The 20552-nt window shown below is 46.2% G+C and overlaps 1 protein-coding gene across 3 annotated transcripts in view; it reads left to right on the forward strand.

Moving 5' to 3' along the window:
* Positions 1 to 20552, forward strand: part of Pcnx2 (pecanex 2) — a 163834-nt gene that overhangs the window by 104094 nt on the left and 39188 nt on the right. For all 3 annotated transcript variants that reach the window (XM_036186896.1, XM_036186897.1, XM_036186898.1), the window contains exons 22-23: positions 7264 to 7372; positions 11841 to 11970. In XM_036186896.1, the coding sequence (XP_036042789.1) occupies positions 7264 to 7372; positions 11841 to 11970 (239 nt within the window). The remainder of the gene's footprint in view (positions 1 to 7263; positions 7373 to 11840; positions 11971 to 20552) is intronic.

The raw sequence follows: 20552 nt of genomic DNA on the forward strand, positions 1-20552 counted from the left end.
AGTGGGGGAGACTGATGCATCTCTGGAGCTCCATGGCCAGGAAGCATAGCTTACATGGTGAGAGCCAGGCCAGTCTCTCTCTGTCTTTCTGTCTCTCTCTGTCTCTGTCTATCTCTGTCTCTGTCTCTGTCTCTGTCTCTCTCTCTCTCTCTCTCTCTCTCTCTCTCTCTCACACACACACACACACACACACACACACACACACACACACACACACAACCAGACTGGAAACCCCTCCCCACAAGGCCGACATGGAACACAGCTTGTGGAGAAGAGCTCTCACTCCTTACAGATTACCCAGAATGCCCCAGTCCGCTGGCTCATGTGCTGCTGTTCTTCTGTCTTTTTTTCTTAATAAGCTGCCTCTGTTTCTCCTACTACCCACATGCTCCTGTCCATTCTCGTTCGAGGACACAGGGACTTGAAACACTTGTGTAGAACACTCCAGCCTATAGTCTTAAACCCACACGGTCCAGGCATTAAGTCCTGCACACACAATATCTTTCTTGGGGGTCCATGAAAAGGAAGGGAAGAATTAGAACTAGTTGACAGCCAGGCACCCCAGCTCCTCCAGATACAGAAAGCAGCTGAGGTTACCCCCAAGGCTCCTGTTCAGCATCTGGCACCACACCCTTCACGATATTCATGAGGGGAAGGAAATGTGGGGAGATGTAAGGAAGAATGAAGATATCTGGGACCCGGGCGCAATTAGAGCAAGAAAATGCTGGGTTTGGAATCCTTCGATGTCTGATTACTGGTTTTGCTTCTGCATAAATACAAACTGCTGTGCCAAGCAAAAAATAATTGTAATAGATTCATTTAATCACAACGCCACTGTGTTGGGCCTGCAAGAACTTTGTGCCTGCAGATATGCCCTCCCTAGGGCAGTCTGTCTGACTGCATGGCTGGGCCTGACCTACTTACTAGCTTCATGGGAAGGTGTCTGAAGAGCCTCCCAAGATACAGCCACCCTGGGAACACAGAACAGAGGAACTTTTCATTCAGCCAGGCCTTTAGGGGGAAGGGATAGGTATCACTTAAGCAAGCCCTGTTCATGTTTGCAGTTTTCACATCGACATGAGCTACAAGATGCTTTTTTTTTTCTTTATTATTACGTGTTTTAAATTTTATACATCAGCCATGGGTTCCCCTGTCCTCCCCCCTCCCGCCCCCAGATCCACCTTCCCCCCAGCCCCTCCCCTCCATTCCCATGTCCTCCAGGATCAAGGCACCTCTGGAGATTCATTTAAACCTGGTGGATTCAATACAGGCAGGTCCTGTCACCTCCTTCCAGACTGAGCAAAGTGTCCCTGTGTAAGCCCAAGGTTCCAAACAGCCAGCTCATGCACTAAGGATGGGTCCTGTTCCCACAGCCTGGATGCCTCCCAAGCAGATCAAGCTATTCAATTGTCTCACTTATCCAGAGGACCTGATCCAGCTGGGGCCTCCACAGCCTTTGGTTCAGAATTCATGTGCTTCTATTCATTTGGCTATTTGTCCCTGTGCTTTTTGCAACCTTGGATTCAACAATTCACACTCTTGCAGACCCTCCTCTTTCTCGACAGTTGGACACCTGGAGCTCCACCTGGGGCCTGGCTGAGGATCTCTGCATCCACTTCCATCAGTTATTGGACGAAAGTTCCAGCACGACAGTTAGGGTGTTTATCCATCTGATCACCGGACTAGATCAGACCAGGCTTTCTCTCGACCATTGCCAGCAGTCTACAGAGGATATATCATTGTGGATTTTGGGGGACCTCTCCAGCACTCTGCCTATTCCTGTTCTCATGTGGTCTTCATTTATCATGGTCTGTTATTCCTCATTCTCCCTTTCTGTTCTTGATCCAGCTGGGATCTCCTGCTCCCCTAAGCTTTCTTTCCCTCAAATCTTGTCCTTCATTACTCCCACTGTCGTCCAGGTTGTTCATGTAGAGCTCATCCATTTCTCTGTCATTGGGTGATCCTTGGGTCTTTCCTAGGGTCCCGTTTTCTAGGTAGCCTCCCTGGAGTTGTGTAGCAATCTAGTCATCTTTGTTTTACATCTAGTATCCTCCTATGAGTAAGTACATACCGTGTTTGTCCTTCTGAGTCTGGGTTACCTCACTCAGGATGATTTTTTTCTAGATCCATCCATTTGCCTGCAAACCTCATGATGTCATTGTTTTTCTCTGCTGAGTAGTACTCCATTGTGTATATGTACCATATTTTCTTTATCCATTCTTCAGTTGAAGGGCATCTAGGTTGTTTCCAGGTTCTGGCTATTACAAACATAGCTGATATGAACATAGCTGAGCAAATGCCCTTGTGGTATGATTGAGCATTCCTTGGGTATATGCCCAAGAGTGCTATAGCTGGGCCTTGGGGGAGATGGATTCCCAATTTTCTAAGGAAGCGCCATATTGATTTCCAAACTGGCTGTACAAGCTTGCATTCCCACCAGCAGTGGAGGAGAGTTCCCCTTGCTCCACATCCTCTCCAGCATAAGCTGTCTTCTGTGTTTTGATCTTAGCCATTCTGACAGGTGTAAGGTGGTATCTCAGAGTTGTTTTGATTTGCATTTCCCAGATAATTAGGGATGTTGAGCAATTCCTTAAATGTCTTTCAGCCATTTGAACTTCCTCTGTGGAGAATTCTCTGTTTAGTTCTATAGCCCATTTCTTAATTGGACTGTTGGGCATTTTGATGTCTAATTTCTTGAGTTCTTTATATATTCTGGATATCAGCCCTCTGTCAGATGTGGGGTTGGTGAAGACCTTTTCCCATTCTGTAGGCTATTGTTTTGTCTTGTTGACCGTGTCCTTTGCTCTACAAAAGCTTCTCAGTTTCAACAGGTCCCATTGATTGATTGTTTCTCTCAGTGTCTGTACTACTGGTGTTATATTTAGAAAGTGATCTCTGGTGCCAATGTGCTCAAGAGTACTTCCTACTTTCTCTACTATCAGGTTCAGAGTAGCTGGATTTATGTTGAGGTCTTTGATCCACTTGGACTTAAGTTTTGTGCACGGTGACAGATATGGATCTATTTGCAGCCTTCTACACATTGACACCCAGTTATGCCAGCACCATTTGTTGAAGATGCTTTCTTTTTTCCATTGTACATTTTTGGCTTCTTTGTCAAAACTTGTATGTTCATAGGTGTGTGGGTTAATGTCAGGGGGTCTTCAATTCGATTCCATTGGTCCACATGTCAGTTTTTATGCCAGTACCAAGCTGTTTTTATTATGGTAGCTCTATAGTAGAGCTTGAGGTCGGGGATTGTGATGCCTCCAGAGGTTGTTCTATTGTACAGGATTCTTTTGGCTATCCTGGATTTTTTGTTTTTCCATATGAAGTTGAGTATTATTCTTTCCAGATCTGTGAAGAATTGTGTTGGTAATTTGATGGGAATTGCGTTGAATCTGTAGATTGCTTTTGGTAAGATCGCTATTTTTACTATGTTAATCCTGTATGTAATGTCCTTCACCATCTCTTTTGATTGATTTTAGTTTGAAGTCTATTTTGCTGGATATTAGGATGGCTACTCCAGCTTGCTTCTTAAAACCATTTGATTGGAAAGTCTTTTCCCAGCCTTTTATTCTTAGGAGGTGTCTGTCTTTGAATTTGAGGTGTGTTTCTTGTATGCAGTAGAAAGATGGGTCCTGTTTTCGTATCCATTCTGTTAGTCTGTGTCTTTTTATAGGTGAATTAAGTCCATTGATATTAAGGGATATTAATGACCAGCGATTGTTCATTCCTGTTGTTATTTTTATTTTTTGGTGGTAGTGTATGTGTACTTCTCTTCTTTGGGGTTTACTGCTGTGGTGTTATCTATTGCCTGTGTTTTCATGGGTGTATCTGCCTTCCTTAGGTTGGAATTTTCCTTCTAGTGCTTTCTGTAGGGCTGGGTTTGTGGATAGGTATTGTTTAAATCTGGTTTTGTCTTGAAAGGTCTTGTTCACTCCATCTATGATGACTGAAAGTTTTGCTGGGTATATTAGTCTAGGCTGGCATCCATGGTCTCTTAGTGTCTGCATTGTATTTGTCCAGGTCCTTCTGGCTTTCAAAGTCTCCATCGAGAAATCGGGTGTTATTCTGATGGGTTTGCCTTTATAGGTCACTTGGCCTTTTTCCTTTGCTGCCCTTAATATTCTTTCTTTATTCTGTATGTTTAGTTGTTTAATTATTATGTGCCGAGGGGACTTTTTTGGGGGGTCTAGTCTGTTTGGTGTTCTATAGGCTTCTTGTATCTTCATAGGCATTTCCTTCTTTAAGTTGGGAAAGTTTTCTTCTATGATCTTGTTAAATATATTTTCTGTGCCTTTGAGTTGGTATTCTTCTCCTTCCTCTATCCCTAGTATTCGTAGGTTTGGTCTTTTCATGGTGCCCCAAATTTCTTGGACATTTTGGGTCATGACTTTGTTGGTTTTAGTGTTTTCTTTTACTGATGAATCTATTTCTTCTACCGTATCTTCAACACCAGAGATCCTCTCTTCCATCTCTTGCATTTTGTTGGTTATACTTGCCTCTGAATTTCCTGTTTGTTTACTCAGATTTTCTATTTCCAACATTCCTTCTGCTAGTGTCTTCTTCATTTTTTCTATTTCCCTCTTCAGGTCTTGGATTGTCTCCCTTGCTTTTTCATGATTTTCATTCAAGGATTTATTGTTTTCTTCTGCTTTAATTGTCCTTTCCTCTAGTTTTTTATAGCGTTCTTCCCATTTTTTGTTTGTCTGTTCCTCTACTTTATTTTTGATTTCTTCTATATAAGGCTCTAGCCTCTTCATGATGTTACTTATAAGGTTGTTTTCTTCTTCTTCTTCCATTCTGTGATGTTCAGGTCTAGCTGTTGGAGAAGGGCTAGGTTCTGGTGATGCTGTATTGCTCTTTATTTTGTTGTATGTACTTCTGCCTTGACGTCTGCCCATCTCCTCTTGTGTTCGTTCTTGGTCTTATCAGTGTACTTGGTCCAGGGAGAGTTGACAGCTTTAGGGAGCCTCTCTCTGGTCCAGATGGATGCTCTGGGACAGATGGGAGCGCTGGTCCAGATGGGAGTGCTGGCCGGATAGGAGCTGGGTGCCTGGACTCTGAGTCTTGGGAAGTCCCTGGGGTCTCCTTATTTTGTCCAGATGGGAGTTCCAGGGAAGGATGTAAGCTTGGGGCTGGTCTCTGATTCTCAGGAAGTGGTTGGGGTCTCCAGCAGATGGGTATGGGGACAGGGTGTGGAGACTGCAGTGTCTGCCTGCAGTCTTGGAAAAGGGGAGCCTTCCCACAGGGCCCGCCGATTGGCAGGAAACTGGGACCAAATTGGTCAGGTCCTCCCAGAGTGGCCTGTGTCCAGCGGTGGGACCCAGGGGCAGTTGCCTCTCTGGCTGTAACCCCAGGCACTCACCTCTGGTCCAGATGGGAGTTCTGGGGTGGACGGGGCAAGATGAATTCTTAATAGTTACACCAAGAGTTATCAACAGTGAGGTGGCATGTGGGTTTGTAGTCCAGGGGTGGTCTGTCTGATGGAGGGAACCTGAGCCTGTCAGGCTAGGTTAATGGTAGGGTGAAAAGGAAATCCCAACTTAAAAGGGAGTCCTCTCTTCCCAGAAGGCAGCCAAGGGTTAGAGACAGGGTTGGAATGTTCTGTGTCTTGTCACTGTCACATGGTGTCTGGGATAATGTAGGGCAGGGAGCCTGGGCTTCCTGTGAATCTAAGAGATGGGATACCGGGCTGGTGAGGTGGCTCAGTGGGTAGAGATAATTGCTATATGGGCCTGACGACCCCAAGTTTGTACTCTGGAACCCATGTAAAAGCAAAGGAGAGAAGAGACTTCACAAAATTCCTCTCTTACCTCCACATATACAGCATAGCATGCATGGCCCCTCCATACATCATATGTACACACACACATATACACATGAAAGCAATTTGGAATATTGTAAAACAATAGTAATAATAAAAAGATGGGCCCTTGCACTGACAGGGCTGCAGGAATGATGTCCCCTCGGCTATTGGGTGCTCCTCGTGCTGGCTTGTGGCTGGTGCAGCCACTTCCCTGCCCAGCTTCAGCATTCTAAAATACTTTCTAATGTAGAATTCAATAGGTGGACTGTTTTCTCCAAGCACAAGCAGCCTCGTAGATGAAATGAGTCCACGGAAATCTGAGCAGCAAGCAGGGGAGACGGTTCAGCTAATAAAGTGCTGTTTCTCACACAAGGGTGACAGCCTCCATTTGCTACACAGAACCCACACCCAGAGCTGATTGTGGCTGTGCATGTCTGTAATCTCAATGCTGGGGAGACAGAGACAGGAGGATTCCTGGGGCTTCCTGGATAGCCAGGCCAGCTGAATTGGCAGACTCCAAGTCAGTGAGACACCTTGTCCCCAGAATCAAGCCGGCTCAGTGAATAAAGCACTTGACACCCAGGCATGAGGTCCAGATTTTGGATCTCACCTGAACCCCACTTGACACCTAGGCATGAGGTCCAGATTTTGGATCTCACCTGAACCCCACTTGACACCCAGGCATGAGGTCCAGATTTTGGATCTTACCTGAACCCCACTTGCATACTCACTTGGACACACATGCACACCACCACATATAGATAGATAGATAGATAGATAGATAGATAGATAGATAGATCATAGATACATAGATATATATAGAGAGGAATAACACCTGAGGTTGACCGCTGGCTTCTCCATTCAGGTAGACACACACACACACACAAACACACATACCACATACATACACATGTATAAGTAAATAAATAAAGTGGACTGTGCCAGAGGAAAGACACAAGAGTTTGAACTCTGTTCTTCCCATGCATGCATACACATGCTCCTGCGTGCATGCATGTGCATGTGCGTACACACACACACACACACACACACACACACACACACACAAAAAAAAAAAAAAAAAATAGAGCACATACATACACACCCGAACCTGAGAAACATCAAAGACACTGGGTTTTGCATAAATCTCCGGCTAAAAAGGCCCCCTGTGAAGGACAGCAGACAGAGCTGTGATTATCGCTCTAAGAAAGGCAGACACTGAGCCAGTGTATGGATCCGCTTAGATGAACTGGACAAGCCTCTCTGGTTGACTTGTGGCCTCTGGGAAGCATCCACATCAAACACTGTTTCACATCGCCTGCTGGACAGACTGCTGTGAAGTAGAAGCAAGCAGTGATCTTGTGGCCTCAACCCCCCAAAACAATGTCTTTAAGTGATGTTGATGTGGTTACCAGCGCCGGCGCTGTCTTCTCTAACCTTTCTCTCTTTGCCTTCAGCTTGGGGACCTGCTTCACAAACTGCAGTTTGTTCTGGCCTACGTGGCCCCTTGGCAGATGGCCTGGGGTTCCCCCTTTCACGTGTTTGCCCAGCTCTTCGCCATCCCTCGTATCCTTTCTGCTTGCCCGCACCTGCCAAGCGGAGGTTTGTATTTTACAGGCACGAGCTTTCCACTGACCTGGCAGTAACAGCATTGTAGAATCCGTCCGATTACATTTTAATGGGTGTAGGAGAGGCACTCTGGGTCCCCTCCAAGCCACTTAACCTTAAAAGACATCGTGTCATTCTGGACTCTGCTGGCTCCTTGATGCATGCTCAGTGGTTATTTGTACTTTTTTTTTTTTTTTTTTTTTTTTACATTGTATTTATTTAGTGGAGGCATGTGCCATAGTGCAAGGGTGAAGATCAGAGAACAATCTGTGGGCATTGGCTCTCCCCTTCTGACATGTGGGTTCCAGGAACAGAGCTCAGCTCATCCAGCTTGGCGACAAGTATCTCTACCCACCAAGCCATTTTGCTGACCCAACTTTTACTTTTTTCTGAGCCACCCATTCCCAAATCCAGGTATGCAGTGAGAGAGTTTGCCTTTTAAATGAAGATAGCTGATTAAATAATTGGGTTGACTTATACAAACTTGTACATATCTATTTATCCTTAAATGCTATGGATAGAGTTAATGAATTCAATATTTTATTTATTATATTATGATATAGTTATTGTATCTACTTTATCAATATTAAGAGATCTAGAATTAGATACAAGTAGAATTACCCCTAAATACTTTTGGAGACTACAAAATTAATCATGGTTGCTAGACAGACAGACCTGGTTTCTGTACATTTTTAATATGTTTCCATAATGATAATTAGCTTTAAATCAATTTAATTCAGTTCAAAGCAAGTTGGAGATGCCATTTCTAATGATCACATTGACAGAGATAACTAAGTTTTATGCCCAACTGTAGAGAGACATAGAGAAGTTGATTAAAGAAAGCCATTCATGGTGACCCACACCAGTAATCCTAGCATTCAGGAGGAAGAAGCAGGAGGATTGCTTACAAGTTACTTAGGTCGGATCTGCTTAGGTCCAGGCCAGTCAGGCTACATAGCCAAACTATGTCTCAAAACTGCAACCAAACCAACAAAGAAAACACCAGAATACACTTGAAGAGAGATTAATACAGTGTTTCTTGATGTCAGCCTAAAAATCTGTCCCTCAAGGTTTCCAGTGCCACTGATTTTAGACTTTGTATACCCATGTTTCTGATCATGAGGCTCAGAGCCACTGCCCCAGGAGGAACCTGTAAGATGAAGAGATAGATTCCTGGCCTCAGCACAACTTCAAGGTCAGATTTGGAGGTGGGTCCTGAAACAGTGTTCTAGCTTTGTTTCTGTTGCCATGACAAATACTCTGACCAAAAGCAACTTAGAGAGGGAAGGGTTGATTTGGCTTACATTCCAGGTTACAGTGGAATTGTCACTGAGGGTAAGTCAAGGCAGAAACTCAAGCAGTTAATCCATCACACCTACAGCTAAGAGCAGTGAGAAAAGAATGCATCCTTGCCTGCTGAGAACTCATGTGCTCAGCTTTCTTCACACAGTCCAGCCCGTGAAATGGTGTCACCCATAGTGGAGGAGGGTCTTCCCACCTCAATGCACAATCAAGACAGTCCCTGATCTAAAGATTCCTCCATAAGCCTCTCTTCCAAGGTGATGCTAGGTAGTGTCAAGTTGAGGGGTAAAACCAACCAGTACAGATGGCTGCAGAAACTGTGGCTGTGTTGGTGCCCTCTGGTGAGGGCAGCAATTAAACTCTGGCAATGCACTCTGGGTGCTGTTTGCTGCTGTGAATGAGGCTTTGGCTCCCATGAAAATTTCAGAAGGCTAATTGGAATTCCTCACAGGAAAATTCTTACTCAACTTGGTGATCAGTACAGAAACCTACTTATGATAATCACTAAGCAGTCACATATTCTAGATTTTTTTAAGTTTTAAAAATTCATTAAAACATGTTTTAAATCGTCCACCACCTCTGGCTCTTACAACGTTTCTGCCCCTTCTTCTGCATAGATCTCGCCCCCGAGTCTTGAGAGGAGAGTGTAATAAAGACATCTCACTAGGGCTGTGTACTCCAAAGTCTCTCTCTCTCTCTCTCTCTCTCTCTCTCTCTCTCTCTCTCTCTCTCTCTCTCTCTCTCTCCCTTCCTCCCTCCACATTGACCAGTTGTATGTCTGCATGTTAATTACCATCTACTGCAAGAAGAAGCTTCTCTGGTGGGGTTTGAGTGTTGTACTGATCTATGGATATAGCAATATATCATTAGGAATACTTATATCACTGTGTTTATTTAGCAGAATAATAGTAGTAGGTGGTCCCATAGGCCCTATGGTCTGTTTAGTCTCATGTCCGTGGCCTCATTAATAGTATGAGACGTGAATTCAATCCCATGGAGTAAATTTTTCAGTCCAGTTTTTAGAAGTTGTTGCTTAGCCCCTAACACATGTGCCACTATTGTAACAATGAGCACATCCTGCAGAGAGATTATTACTGTAGCTTGCAGGGTTCATAGCTGGGTGAGTGAGATGGATGATTACTTTCGCATAGCATGGTATATTCCTGTTCTTAGACCTATGTTGATATTTCTAAATCATTTCAAGGTTATTTGGCAGAATAAGCTAAGAGGAAAAAAAATGTTCATACCATGCTTCAACTGCTAGCCATTTTGTTCTCTTAAACAGAGTTCTTTAAACAAAGATAGGATGAAAGACTGAGATGACTTCTTATTTCCGGCATATGTCTAAGGATTCTCATCTGGAATTTCAAGCATTTCCTTAAATGAAAATTATCAATGACACACAAATGCATAGGTGAGGAACCATGGTGACACTTTAAACTGGGAAGCTCAGATCCCCAGCATTTCATGACTGGTGGAACTTCCTGTCAGTATCTGTGCTTACTAGCTAAGCACGGACCCAAGTCATTCCTCACGGCTCCATGGCTTGGTTGCCTGTCTGTTGGGTTCACACCAGAACCTGTGATGACTACTCAGTCAGCCCCCAGAGAATCAAATAAGCCAGCATGCAGCATGGTGTAAAGCAGTGCTTCCGTTTGTGGATGCCTTCTCTTGAGACATAGAGATGTTAGGGCTGCTAGAACTCATGTAAACAAAGGCTGGATGTGGTGATGGGCACTTATAATCTCAGTGACGGAGAGGCAGAGGCAGGAAGATTCCTAGAACTCACTTCAGTCGGCCTAGCAGCCTACTCCATGAGCTCCAGGTCAGTGGGAGATCCTGTCTCCAAAAACAAAGTGGCAGCGTCTGAGGAAAGACACTCAAGATTGAGCTCTGGCATTCACATGAATATACACCCAAGTACACACACACACACACACACACACACACACACACACACACCACGCACACACGAAATGGAGACACTCAAGATGCATATTGTATAGGATATTTGACAACCAGTTTTAGAATATTCTATCCATTTCTTCACTGAAAATGGTCCTTTAATAACATCACTTAGTCCCTTCTGTTAAGACAAGGCCTTCCAACTGCCCCTGTGCTGGCCACTGCCTTCAAAGCTTCTTCTTGTATTCAGACCTCTCGATCCTTGCTCAACAATGAAGTTCATGACTCTTAACATCCAGTGTGCACATGAGATGAAGGGTGGAGAAGCTGGGTATACATAATGTCAGACCCCTAAATCTCAGCCTGGATCCCAGCTAATTACCAAACGTTAATTATCTCATCGCCTACATTGAGAACAGACTCATTTGCTCTATTTTGGAATTGAATTAGCTGTCCAGCCACTGGTGGATAAATTGCTTTCTCCAGTTCTAGCATGTTTTCTCCCTTGCCACCTCCACTGGCTTCTGAGCTTCCAGCCTCTGGGGAGAAAAGCACACCCTTTTAACATGTGTAGACACCGTACCCAGCTATTGTCTCCCCATAATTAGACAGACCTCCCTACATTATCGCTGCTAAATGTGCATTGTGGGAAGGCAACTTCCACTTGCCACAGCCCTTTAAGCTTCTAATGATTTTTGTAAAGTGTTTAAATACTGGTGTTGAGGATTTCGTTTTGACTGTACTTCTAACCGGTCATCTGCCTTGTAGACTAACCTTTGGGCCTTTTCTGTTGGAAGAAGGCTTTGGTTGACCACTGCTCTAGCAGCCACTCCAGGGTCTGTGTTGGTGCTACTAGTCACAGTTCAGCTGAATACTTCATTCATTGTCCCATAGAGAGTCTCTTCATTCATTCCCTTCCTCTGCCCTACACCACTCCTCCTGTAGAGTTCTCCACTTTTTATTTTTAGTGTGTGTGTGTGTGTGTGTGTACATATGCACATACACGTGGAAGCTAGAGTTCAGTGTTGGAGTCTTTACTGATAGTTTCCTTGTAGCCCAGGTTGGCCTTGAATTCTTGCTGTAGCTGGGGATGACCTTTAACTTCTGTTCTACCTGTCTAGTGCATGGATTGCAGATGTGTGAGACCATGACCCATGGAAATGGTGTGTAAAACTCTGGTGATGACAGCATGTATTCTGCCTTAACCCCATTCTTCCAGACTCCGCCATGCTTTTCTTCCAGACATTCGCCACCTCGATCTTCTCTACGCCCCTGAGCCCTTTCCTTGGGAGCGTCATATTCATCACGTCCTATGTCAGACCAGTGAAGTTCTGGGAGAGAAGCTATAAGTAAGAACCTAACATGCCTGCTAAGTTGCTATATTCCATGTGTCCCAGCACCTACTCCTTGCCCCTCTGGGGTGTTTTGGACTGTTAATATCCTCTGGGCAATGGGGCCGATCCAGGCTCCCGTGATGTCCCAGTTCACAGTATGAATTTATGATTTGCTGCTAGTGTGGTGAATTGGTGATCTACTGCTGGTGCAGTGTGAATCAGTGATCTGCTGCTGGTACAGTGTGAATCAGGAGTCTACTCCTGATGCAGTGTGAATCAGTGATCTGCTGCTGGTGCAGTGTGAATCAGTGATCTGCTGCTGGTGCATTGTGAATCAGTGATCTGCTGCTGGTACAGTGTGAATCAGGATTCTACTGCTGGTGCAGTGTGAATCAGTGATCTGTTGCTGGTGCAATGTGAATCAATGATATGCTGACGGTGCAATGTGAATCAGTGATCTGCTGCTGGAGCAGTATGAATCAGTGATCTGCTGCTGGTGCAATGTGAATCAGTAATCTACTGCTGGTACAGTGTGAATCAGTGCTCTGCTGTTAGTGCGGTGTAAATCAGTGATCTGCTGCTGGTGCAGTGTGAATCAGTGATCTGCTGCTGGAGCAGTTGTGAATCAGTGATCTGTTGCTGATACAGTGTGAATCAGTGATCTGCTGCTGGTGTAGTATGAATCAGGGGTCTACTGCTGGTGCAGTGTGAATCAGCAATCTGCTGCTGGTGTAGTGTGAATCAGTGATCTGCTGCTGACACAGTGTGAATCAGTGATCTGCTGCTGGTGTAGTATAAATCAGGGGTCTACTGCTGGAACAGTGTGAATTACAGAATGAATTAGGGTTCTCCATCTATGAAGGGAAAGAGTCAAGCTGCCAATTCTTAGCTGTTAGCCTAAGGGATGATGGGCAAGTCATGGCCCATGTTCTTTGATGTGCTGGGATTTCTTTGTCATGATCCTCCTGTGAACATTGGAAACTCAGCTACATGATGCATATACCAAATCCATTCACCACAGCTCTGCGTAGACGGGCGCATCACTAAATCTGTAGAACACATTTATTCACTTTTTCCTTGACTATTTGGACCAGCCACCAATTTCCCCAGGAAGCAGTAGTGGAATAGAGTATTTTGTTGTTGTTATTTTCTGGTAATGGTGATGGAACCCAGAGCCCAGAACACACTGAGTCCACTCTATCACTCTTCATTAAGGGCAAAGTCAATATGGGCATATGGGCACAATGGCTTACTGAGAGTCTTTTTTTTTATTTTATTTTTTTGATACTGGGTCTAATGTGTTCCTGGGCTGGTCTCAAAATCCTTATGTAGCTAAGGATGGCCTTGAACTTCTGGCTATCCCCCTCTCTCTGCCCTGTGCTGCTGCTGCAATTACAAGCACACACCCTCTTTTTAAGTAGTGTGTAAAATCGGAGCCAGGACCTCATACATACTAGGCAAATACTCTACTGACTGTCTACATCCCTAGTCCCTGCTGTGTGATTTCAAAGACCCCTTAATGAATTGTCCAGGGGGGTCGAGGTCTGTTGGGAGAGGAGAGCCATGAGCCAAGTCACCTTCCCAGGGCAGAGGCCTTGCTCATCCGTGCTGGGCTTACACTCAGCAGAACTTTGGTACTTTGTCTTGTGCCTTTTGTGGCTCAGAGGCTGGCCTGGAGGTAGAAGACCACAGCTTTCAGTTTCTGCTGTGAAGCAATTTATTGGAGCATAAGCATGTGTCCTGGTGCAGGCAGTGGGGTATGTGCATTAAAGCACAGCCTTGCTTCCCCGTTGGCAGCCTCGGGCCTCTTCTCCCCATCTGTAAGATGCAGGTGACGGTGACACCTATCTCATCGACTCAAGCAAGGAGAAAACAAGTTAGCCTCTCAGCACACATTAAGCACCATGTGAATCCAAGCCAGTGTGATCCTCAGGCAGGCTAGTATGGCCGCTCTGCAGAGGGGTCCTATTCTCACTCAAGGCTGAGATGAAAGGTGCTTACCAGACTGGGCACACACTTCCCAGAAGTCTAAGTTCAGGTGAAGATGGGGAAAACTTAGCCTTGCCTGCCTGCCTGTCTTCCTTCCTTCCTTCCTTCCTCCCTCCCTCCCTCCCTCCCTCCCTCCTCTAACTGCTTTCCTTCCTTCCTCCCTCCCTCCCTTCCTTTCTTCCTGCTTTCTTTCCTTCCTCCTTCCTTCCTTCCTTCCTCCTTCCTGCTTTCCTTCCTTCCTTCCTTCATTCCTTCTCTGTTCATTTTTGAGATAGTGTCTTAGCCCACCCTGGGTTCTAACATGATCCTCCTGCCCCAGGCTCCCCAGGTATTAGAATTGTATGTGCATGCCACTAAGCCTTGATTCTTTTCTGAAGCACAAAGCAGGCAGCTTTGGGAATGGTAGTACATTTGTTCATTTGTGTCCCTTTAAGGGGATTCAGGGAGGGACCTGCACACTCCAGCCTATGGTCCCATTACTCCATACTTTCAGTGAATCTGTTCACAAGGCTCTTGAACAAATAATGACACTTTTCCTGCTCGGTTGTCATTGCTGAGGCGCATGTCATGAAGCTTTGTGATGAGGTGTCCCATTGCTGTGACAGCTTTGCTGGGCTTGGGTGGGCCAGCCCCAGATCCATCACTGGAAATAACAGGTACAGGGGAAATGGGACCAGAGCGGCAGCGAAGGCATCGACTGAAGTCCTCAGCTTTTGTGTTCACTGATCCACTTCTCATGTCTAAGGGAGTCATTTCAGCCTTGGCAGCCACTCTGTGTAGTCCTGTTTCCCTCATCCCATACAGCAGACCAAGAAAATCCTGGCAAAATACATGGCTTACATGAGGTCCTAGAACCAGTGAGCAGGCAAGAATATTTGCCCAAATTTGCCCTTCTTCTGGTCCCTGAACACATTCTGTTGTGTTCAAAGCCTCTCACCTCTCTCTCTCCGCCCCCCTCTCACACACACACATTTGCACATGCACACACTCATCTCCCAGCAGTTTCCAGTTAAAGTGTTCACAGGAGGCAGGCTTGGTCACAGGAGGCATATCTGGAAGGAGAGGACGTGAGCCTACCCTGTCTGATTGCCTCACTTCAGGGGAATCCGAAGCCATCCTGCAGACTCCTTCAGCAGCAGGAGAGCTCTGGGCAGAAGTTGGCTCTGAGCTTCTTGAGATCCTCAGATAGGCTGGTGCTGGGTGACTTGCCCCAGATCATCTTGACAGTACCTATGCTGAGCTGTCAACACTGAGATTCCTGTAATAGTGTGAAAACATAGAGCCTGTCTTCAGCTTACTGGAGAACACAGTGAGAGACCACAGTGCAAGGTCCCAATGAGTCATCAGCTTGCAACCTCCTTTGTCTCCGTTCCCAAAAGGGATGGCCAAGTCTTCCTTGTGTCCCCTACCTAGGTTCTCAGCAGTTCCGCTTCCAAGAAGAGAGGAACAAGAGCAGGGATGTGGTCCTGAAGACCCTCAGAAACACTGAAGGGTTTTGAAAAGGGGTCACACTAAGAAATTCTGATGCAGTTTTCCTTAAATGGGTGATTGGAGGAGATTCCTATGCCCACCCATTCCTTCCTGCTCCAGAGTGCCAAATAACTGCACACATCTGTGAAAGGGGAAGGAGTGCAAAGCTTCCATCCTTCTGGGAAGGTACCCAGAGTTCTCTGGAATGTGTGGATTTTGGGGGCTTGAGTAATATGAAAACCCATACACACTGCTTTGAGGGTTTCAGTTTGTGTCTCCATCCTCAACATCCATTTGTTCAAATCCTGCCCTCTCACTTCATACTACGGCAGGAGGAGGCAGGACCTTCGGTGTAGGTCATTAGGTAAACCCTTGTGAATAGAACTGTGTCTTCTTTACAGGGACCCTAGAGAGCTCTCTGGGTCCCTTTTAAGGACACAGTGGGAACTTGGCCATCTGTGGTACCAGAACCTGATCACACTGGTACCTTGGCCTCAGACCTGCAGGCTCTAGTGCCGTGAACAATAAGTTCCTGGTCTTTGTGAGCAGTTGAGCCAAGGAGGCTTCGTGACAGCAGTGTGAACTGGTTGAGACAGGATACAAGGGCTGCCTGGCAGCAGAGACTAATATGGTTGAGCTTCCACAGGAACATAAGGCGAGACTTACAGACACCAGGCAAGACTGGACCAAGTCTGAAGAGATGTGTTAACATGGAGTGGGGGTCAAAGGGAACTTGAAAATCAACAAAGCTCAGCTTAATGTCATGATGTGGGACAAATCTACAGAGTGGGTACATGTTTTGGTCACACTGCTAAGCTGGCATCAAGCCACAGCCAGGTAAGAGGCGGGTAGTGAGACTGGACAGCAGGGCCAGTGCAATGTGAAGCAGGATGTGAGATCTGGAGTCCAGAGGTCCCAGTGGGAGGGTACCTCATAACTGTGGGATATAGGGTCCTTGATGGAAGGGGGTATGATGGTTACACTTCATAGTCAACTTGACGAGATTTAGAATCATCATGGAAACATACCTCTGGGCTTGTCTGTGATGGAGCTTCTAGAGAGGGTTAATAGAAGTGGGCAGATCCACTGTAAGCATGGGCAATGTCATCTGATGGGCTGGTGGAGTCTTGGACTGAATATAAAGTAGAAATGTGCTGAACACCAGCATCCATCTCTCTCTGCTTCCTCACTGGGGATGCAGTGTGACCAGCGGCCTCACGCTCCTGCCGCCATCCGCCATGCCTTCCCCACCATGACAGGCTACTCCCTCAAACTGAGAGTAAGCCCCTCCTTCTGGAAGTTGCTTTGGTCAGGTATTTTGTCTCAGCACTGAACAAAAGTAATTAGCATGTGGGAGCCTCCCTCTCCCACTGATTTGACTGGGTGGGGTGTAAACCCAACACTGGCGGCAGCCCTCTGCTACCACAAGACTAGAACCAGCTGAAATTAAATGCCCACCACAGCCTCAGGTATCTGAACAGTCACAAAACACACAAGATTCACAAGGCCTCTCCTAAGGTGCTGTAAGGAATAATTGCTGAGGAGAGGAGACTCTTTGGTGGAGCTGCCTGCACACTGGATCCAGGGATGCAGCTTTCATGGGTCATTACTCATATTGGGGTGGTGATGGCAGCTACCTTTGAGTCACCCACACCCCTATAATCCCCCACTCATGATCTTGTAAATAATTCCAGTTTGAGGCAAACTAGAATTGAGGGAAATTGTTCCTCTGGTCTGGTGAAATGTTTGTTCATCTCTTTCCAGGCCCTGGATTCTTTTTGTCTGGAATCCCAGGTCTGTGTCTGAGCGAGCAAAGTGAAGATGAGCGTGGCCTATCCCTGCCATTGTGCGGCCCATGAGCAAGCTCTCACACAGCCCCCATGGGCCAGGATTGACACTGGAGCCTTGGCAATGAGCAATTGTGTAGATACATTTCAGAAGAAAGCAGTCTTTGAGGAGAGACTACATTGGGTTTCTCCTGTGGCTGTCTAGGGCTTACCAGCCTTCCTGCTAAGGTGTGTGGTTTTCTTGAAGTCCAGTTCCATCTTGCTGACTGGCAAACGAGCTTGAAAAGTGCAGAGCCGTGAAGCAGGCCAGGCGTGGGGCTGTGCACAGAGCCAAACGTGCCCACCTGCTCTCCAGCTGTCTGGAGCTGCTGACTCTTCAAGGGCACCAGGTTACCAGGCCTCAGGAGGGACTCAAGGTGATGGATGGCTAAAAGAGGCTCAAGGGTGGGGCAGCTGCAGGGCAGCTCTGTTCTGAGGCATGGCAAGCAGGCAGAGTGGAGACCACAGCTTGTCTAGTGCTGCAGCCTTGGAGAGGGTGCTTGCTGGTCGATGCCAAGCAAAGAAAGGCAAAGGATAAAACAGGCAGGAGAGGGAGAGAAAGAGGGAGAGAGAGAGAGAGAGAGAGAGAGAGAGAGAGAGAGAGAGAGAGAGAGAGAGAGAGTGATTATGTGTGTGGGGGTATGTACATGTATGTAGAGGTCCAAGGACAACCTCAGGGTTGGTTCTCAAGGAGACAGCCATCTTGGTTTTTGGCCTGGAACTCACCAAGCAGGGCTAGTCTGGCTGGCCAGCAAACCCTGGAGCTGCCCTTGTCTCTGCCTGTCTGGGATTACAAGCAGGCATTACCAGGCCTGGCCTTTTGAAGTGTAGATTCTGGGGAATGAACTCAGGTCCTTGTGTTTTCAAGGCAAGCCCTTTACCAACTGAGCTCTGTCTCCAGCCCTGAGCTGCACAGCTTTTAAAGCTACACCTACCTCTTGTTACTTGACTTAAATAAACACAGGACAAGAGGCTTATGGGACATGTCCCGAGTGCCAGGTCAATAAGGACTCTCCAAGGCCTGGAACTCTTAGCAATGCAACCTGGGGTGCCCCCCCCCCCCCGCAACGGGGGAAGGGGGAGAGGCCAAGACTCAAATGACATTGTAGGCCACACTGCAGGCCACTGTCATTCTTTCTGCAGAAACAGAGCGGGCTTCGGGAAAGACAAGTGGGCACTGGGGTGACTTGGGCTTGAGGCTTTGTATTCTAGCTCATGCCACAGGATGCTCTGGCTGTCCTTGGTACCCAGGGGTCCACTTAGTTATGTGTGTATTAGAAAACACTTGGTTTTGTGGTGGTGGTGGTGGTGGTGGTGGTGGTGGTGGTGGTGGTTTTCTGTTGTTGTGTTTTTTGTTGTTGTTTTTGTCCTGTCATTTTGGAAACCTTCTGTCAACATCTTCCCCTCTTCCTCGGAGGCCTGGTGATCCCTTACAAGTGGCTTACTCCCAAGGCCTTCTCTGTGATCTCGCTGAAGCTCACAGAGCCTCCTTCATGACTTTGGGTGATTCAGTTCGTACATTTTGAACTGAGTATTTGTGTGGATGTGTGCATGTGAGTGCAGGTGCCTGCTGAGGCCAGAAGAAGGCCTGGGATCCCCCTAGAATGTGGAATTACAGGCAACTGTGAGCCGCCTGATAAGGGTGTCAGGGATCCAACCTGGGGCTTCTGTAAGAGCAGTGTGTGCTCTTAACTTCTGAGCCATCTCTCAGGCCTCCCTTCACAGTTTTTAAGTGAAAGACGAGCAGTAATAGAATCACCACAAATGTGAGAGTTAGGGGGATCTTGTCTAAGGGCACAAAGGCACTGGGTGGAGCACATCCCTTTTCGCGTTGAGTGCTGCAACCGAAGGTGTTTCAGACTTTTGTATCATCGGAGCTCTTTTTGCCGCAGCCAGGGGATGTCTTTGTGAGAAAACTGCGTATACTCTGAGGTTGGGGGAAAGGGAGGATCTTTGCAGATTTTAAGGATAATTCTTCTGGGGCCTAGGAAGATAGGGAGATAGCTTGGTGGGTGAAGATGCTTGCTGCCAGGCCTGATGACCTGAGTGTGATCCCTAGGACCCACATGGAGGAACAAGAGAGCTGACTCCTGGGAGTTGTCTTCCACCTACACACAAACTAACTGAATACATGTAAATAAAATAAATATAATAAATAAATAAACAAATAAATAAATAAATAAATAGATAAATAAATAAATAAATTTTAAAAACAAATTTTTTAAAAAGTGAAATTATTTGGGTAGAAAACTTTAGAATGTCAGGAAACCTCCTTTGAGGAGTGGTTCTCATGCTGTAAGATGTCAGCCCTGCCCCACCCCCATCCTGGTCCAGGAGCCACTGGAGGGGCAAGCCAAGAGGATGGGGAGGGCGGGGTGGAGATGCCCCACAGCTGGGAGGAAGGGGTGTGCCAGCTGTGTGTTGCCCTCTGATCCTGGAGCTGAGAGTCAATACAGCCTGTTTTAGTATCTGAAACATTCAACTTGGCTGGCGATGGTGGTGCACACCTTTAATCCAGCACTCAAGAGGCAGAGGCAGGTGGATCTCTGTGAGTTCAAGGCCATCCTGGTCTACAGAGTGAGTTCCCAGACAGCCAAGTCTGTTATACAGAGAAACCCTGCCTTGGGAAGAAAAAAGAAAAGAAAAGAAAAAGAGACATCAAATTTGAGGCAAATTTCCTTCTAATATTGTCAAAACTTAAAAACAAAACAAAACAAAAAAACAGTCTAGATCTTTTTCTGTGCAGCTGAGTTGTAGAATATTGGTGTTTTGTTTTGGTTTTTTTTTTAGATAGTTATTATATATCACAACTATTTGTCCTCTGTGTATATATGGGGTTATGGAATATTTTAAGATTGCAGAAATCTTACTGAAAATTAATACCAATAAAAGTGGGGGGGGGGCTTTCCCAGATCCACCTGTGCAGGGACCTCACTGCCACTTCTCTCCCGGCACAGCTCACGTCCCCAGGGCAAACTGGCCTGTCCCACACTGGCGTAAGCGCTCAGCTTGCTTCTTTAAGACCATAGTGACATGCGTGCATCTCCTTGGATTTCATTCCAGAGGTTCTCTGAGGTCCTTATTTGCTCTTTCATACAACAGAAAGCTAGGGATAAGACAGATGAGGTGACTCTCTTTTCTGTACCCCGTAAAAGTTTAGTAAACAAAAATTCCAAAGCAAGCTTGCAGAAGGAAGTTTTTAAAAAATACCCTGGAGATAAGTGAAGTGGAAGAGAAAAACGATAGAATAATCGCAGTCCAAAGGTGGACTTCGAGATCAGCAACACTGTGGTCTTGCCAGGGCTAGAAGAT

Source organism: Onychomys torridus, chromosome 5 (genome assembly GCF_903995425.1).
Source record: "Onychomys torridus chromosome 5, mOncTor1.1, whole genome shotgun sequence".
Classification (NCBI taxonomy): domain Eukaryota; kingdom Metazoa; phylum Chordata; class Mammalia; order Rodentia; family Cricetidae; genus Onychomys; species Onychomys torridus.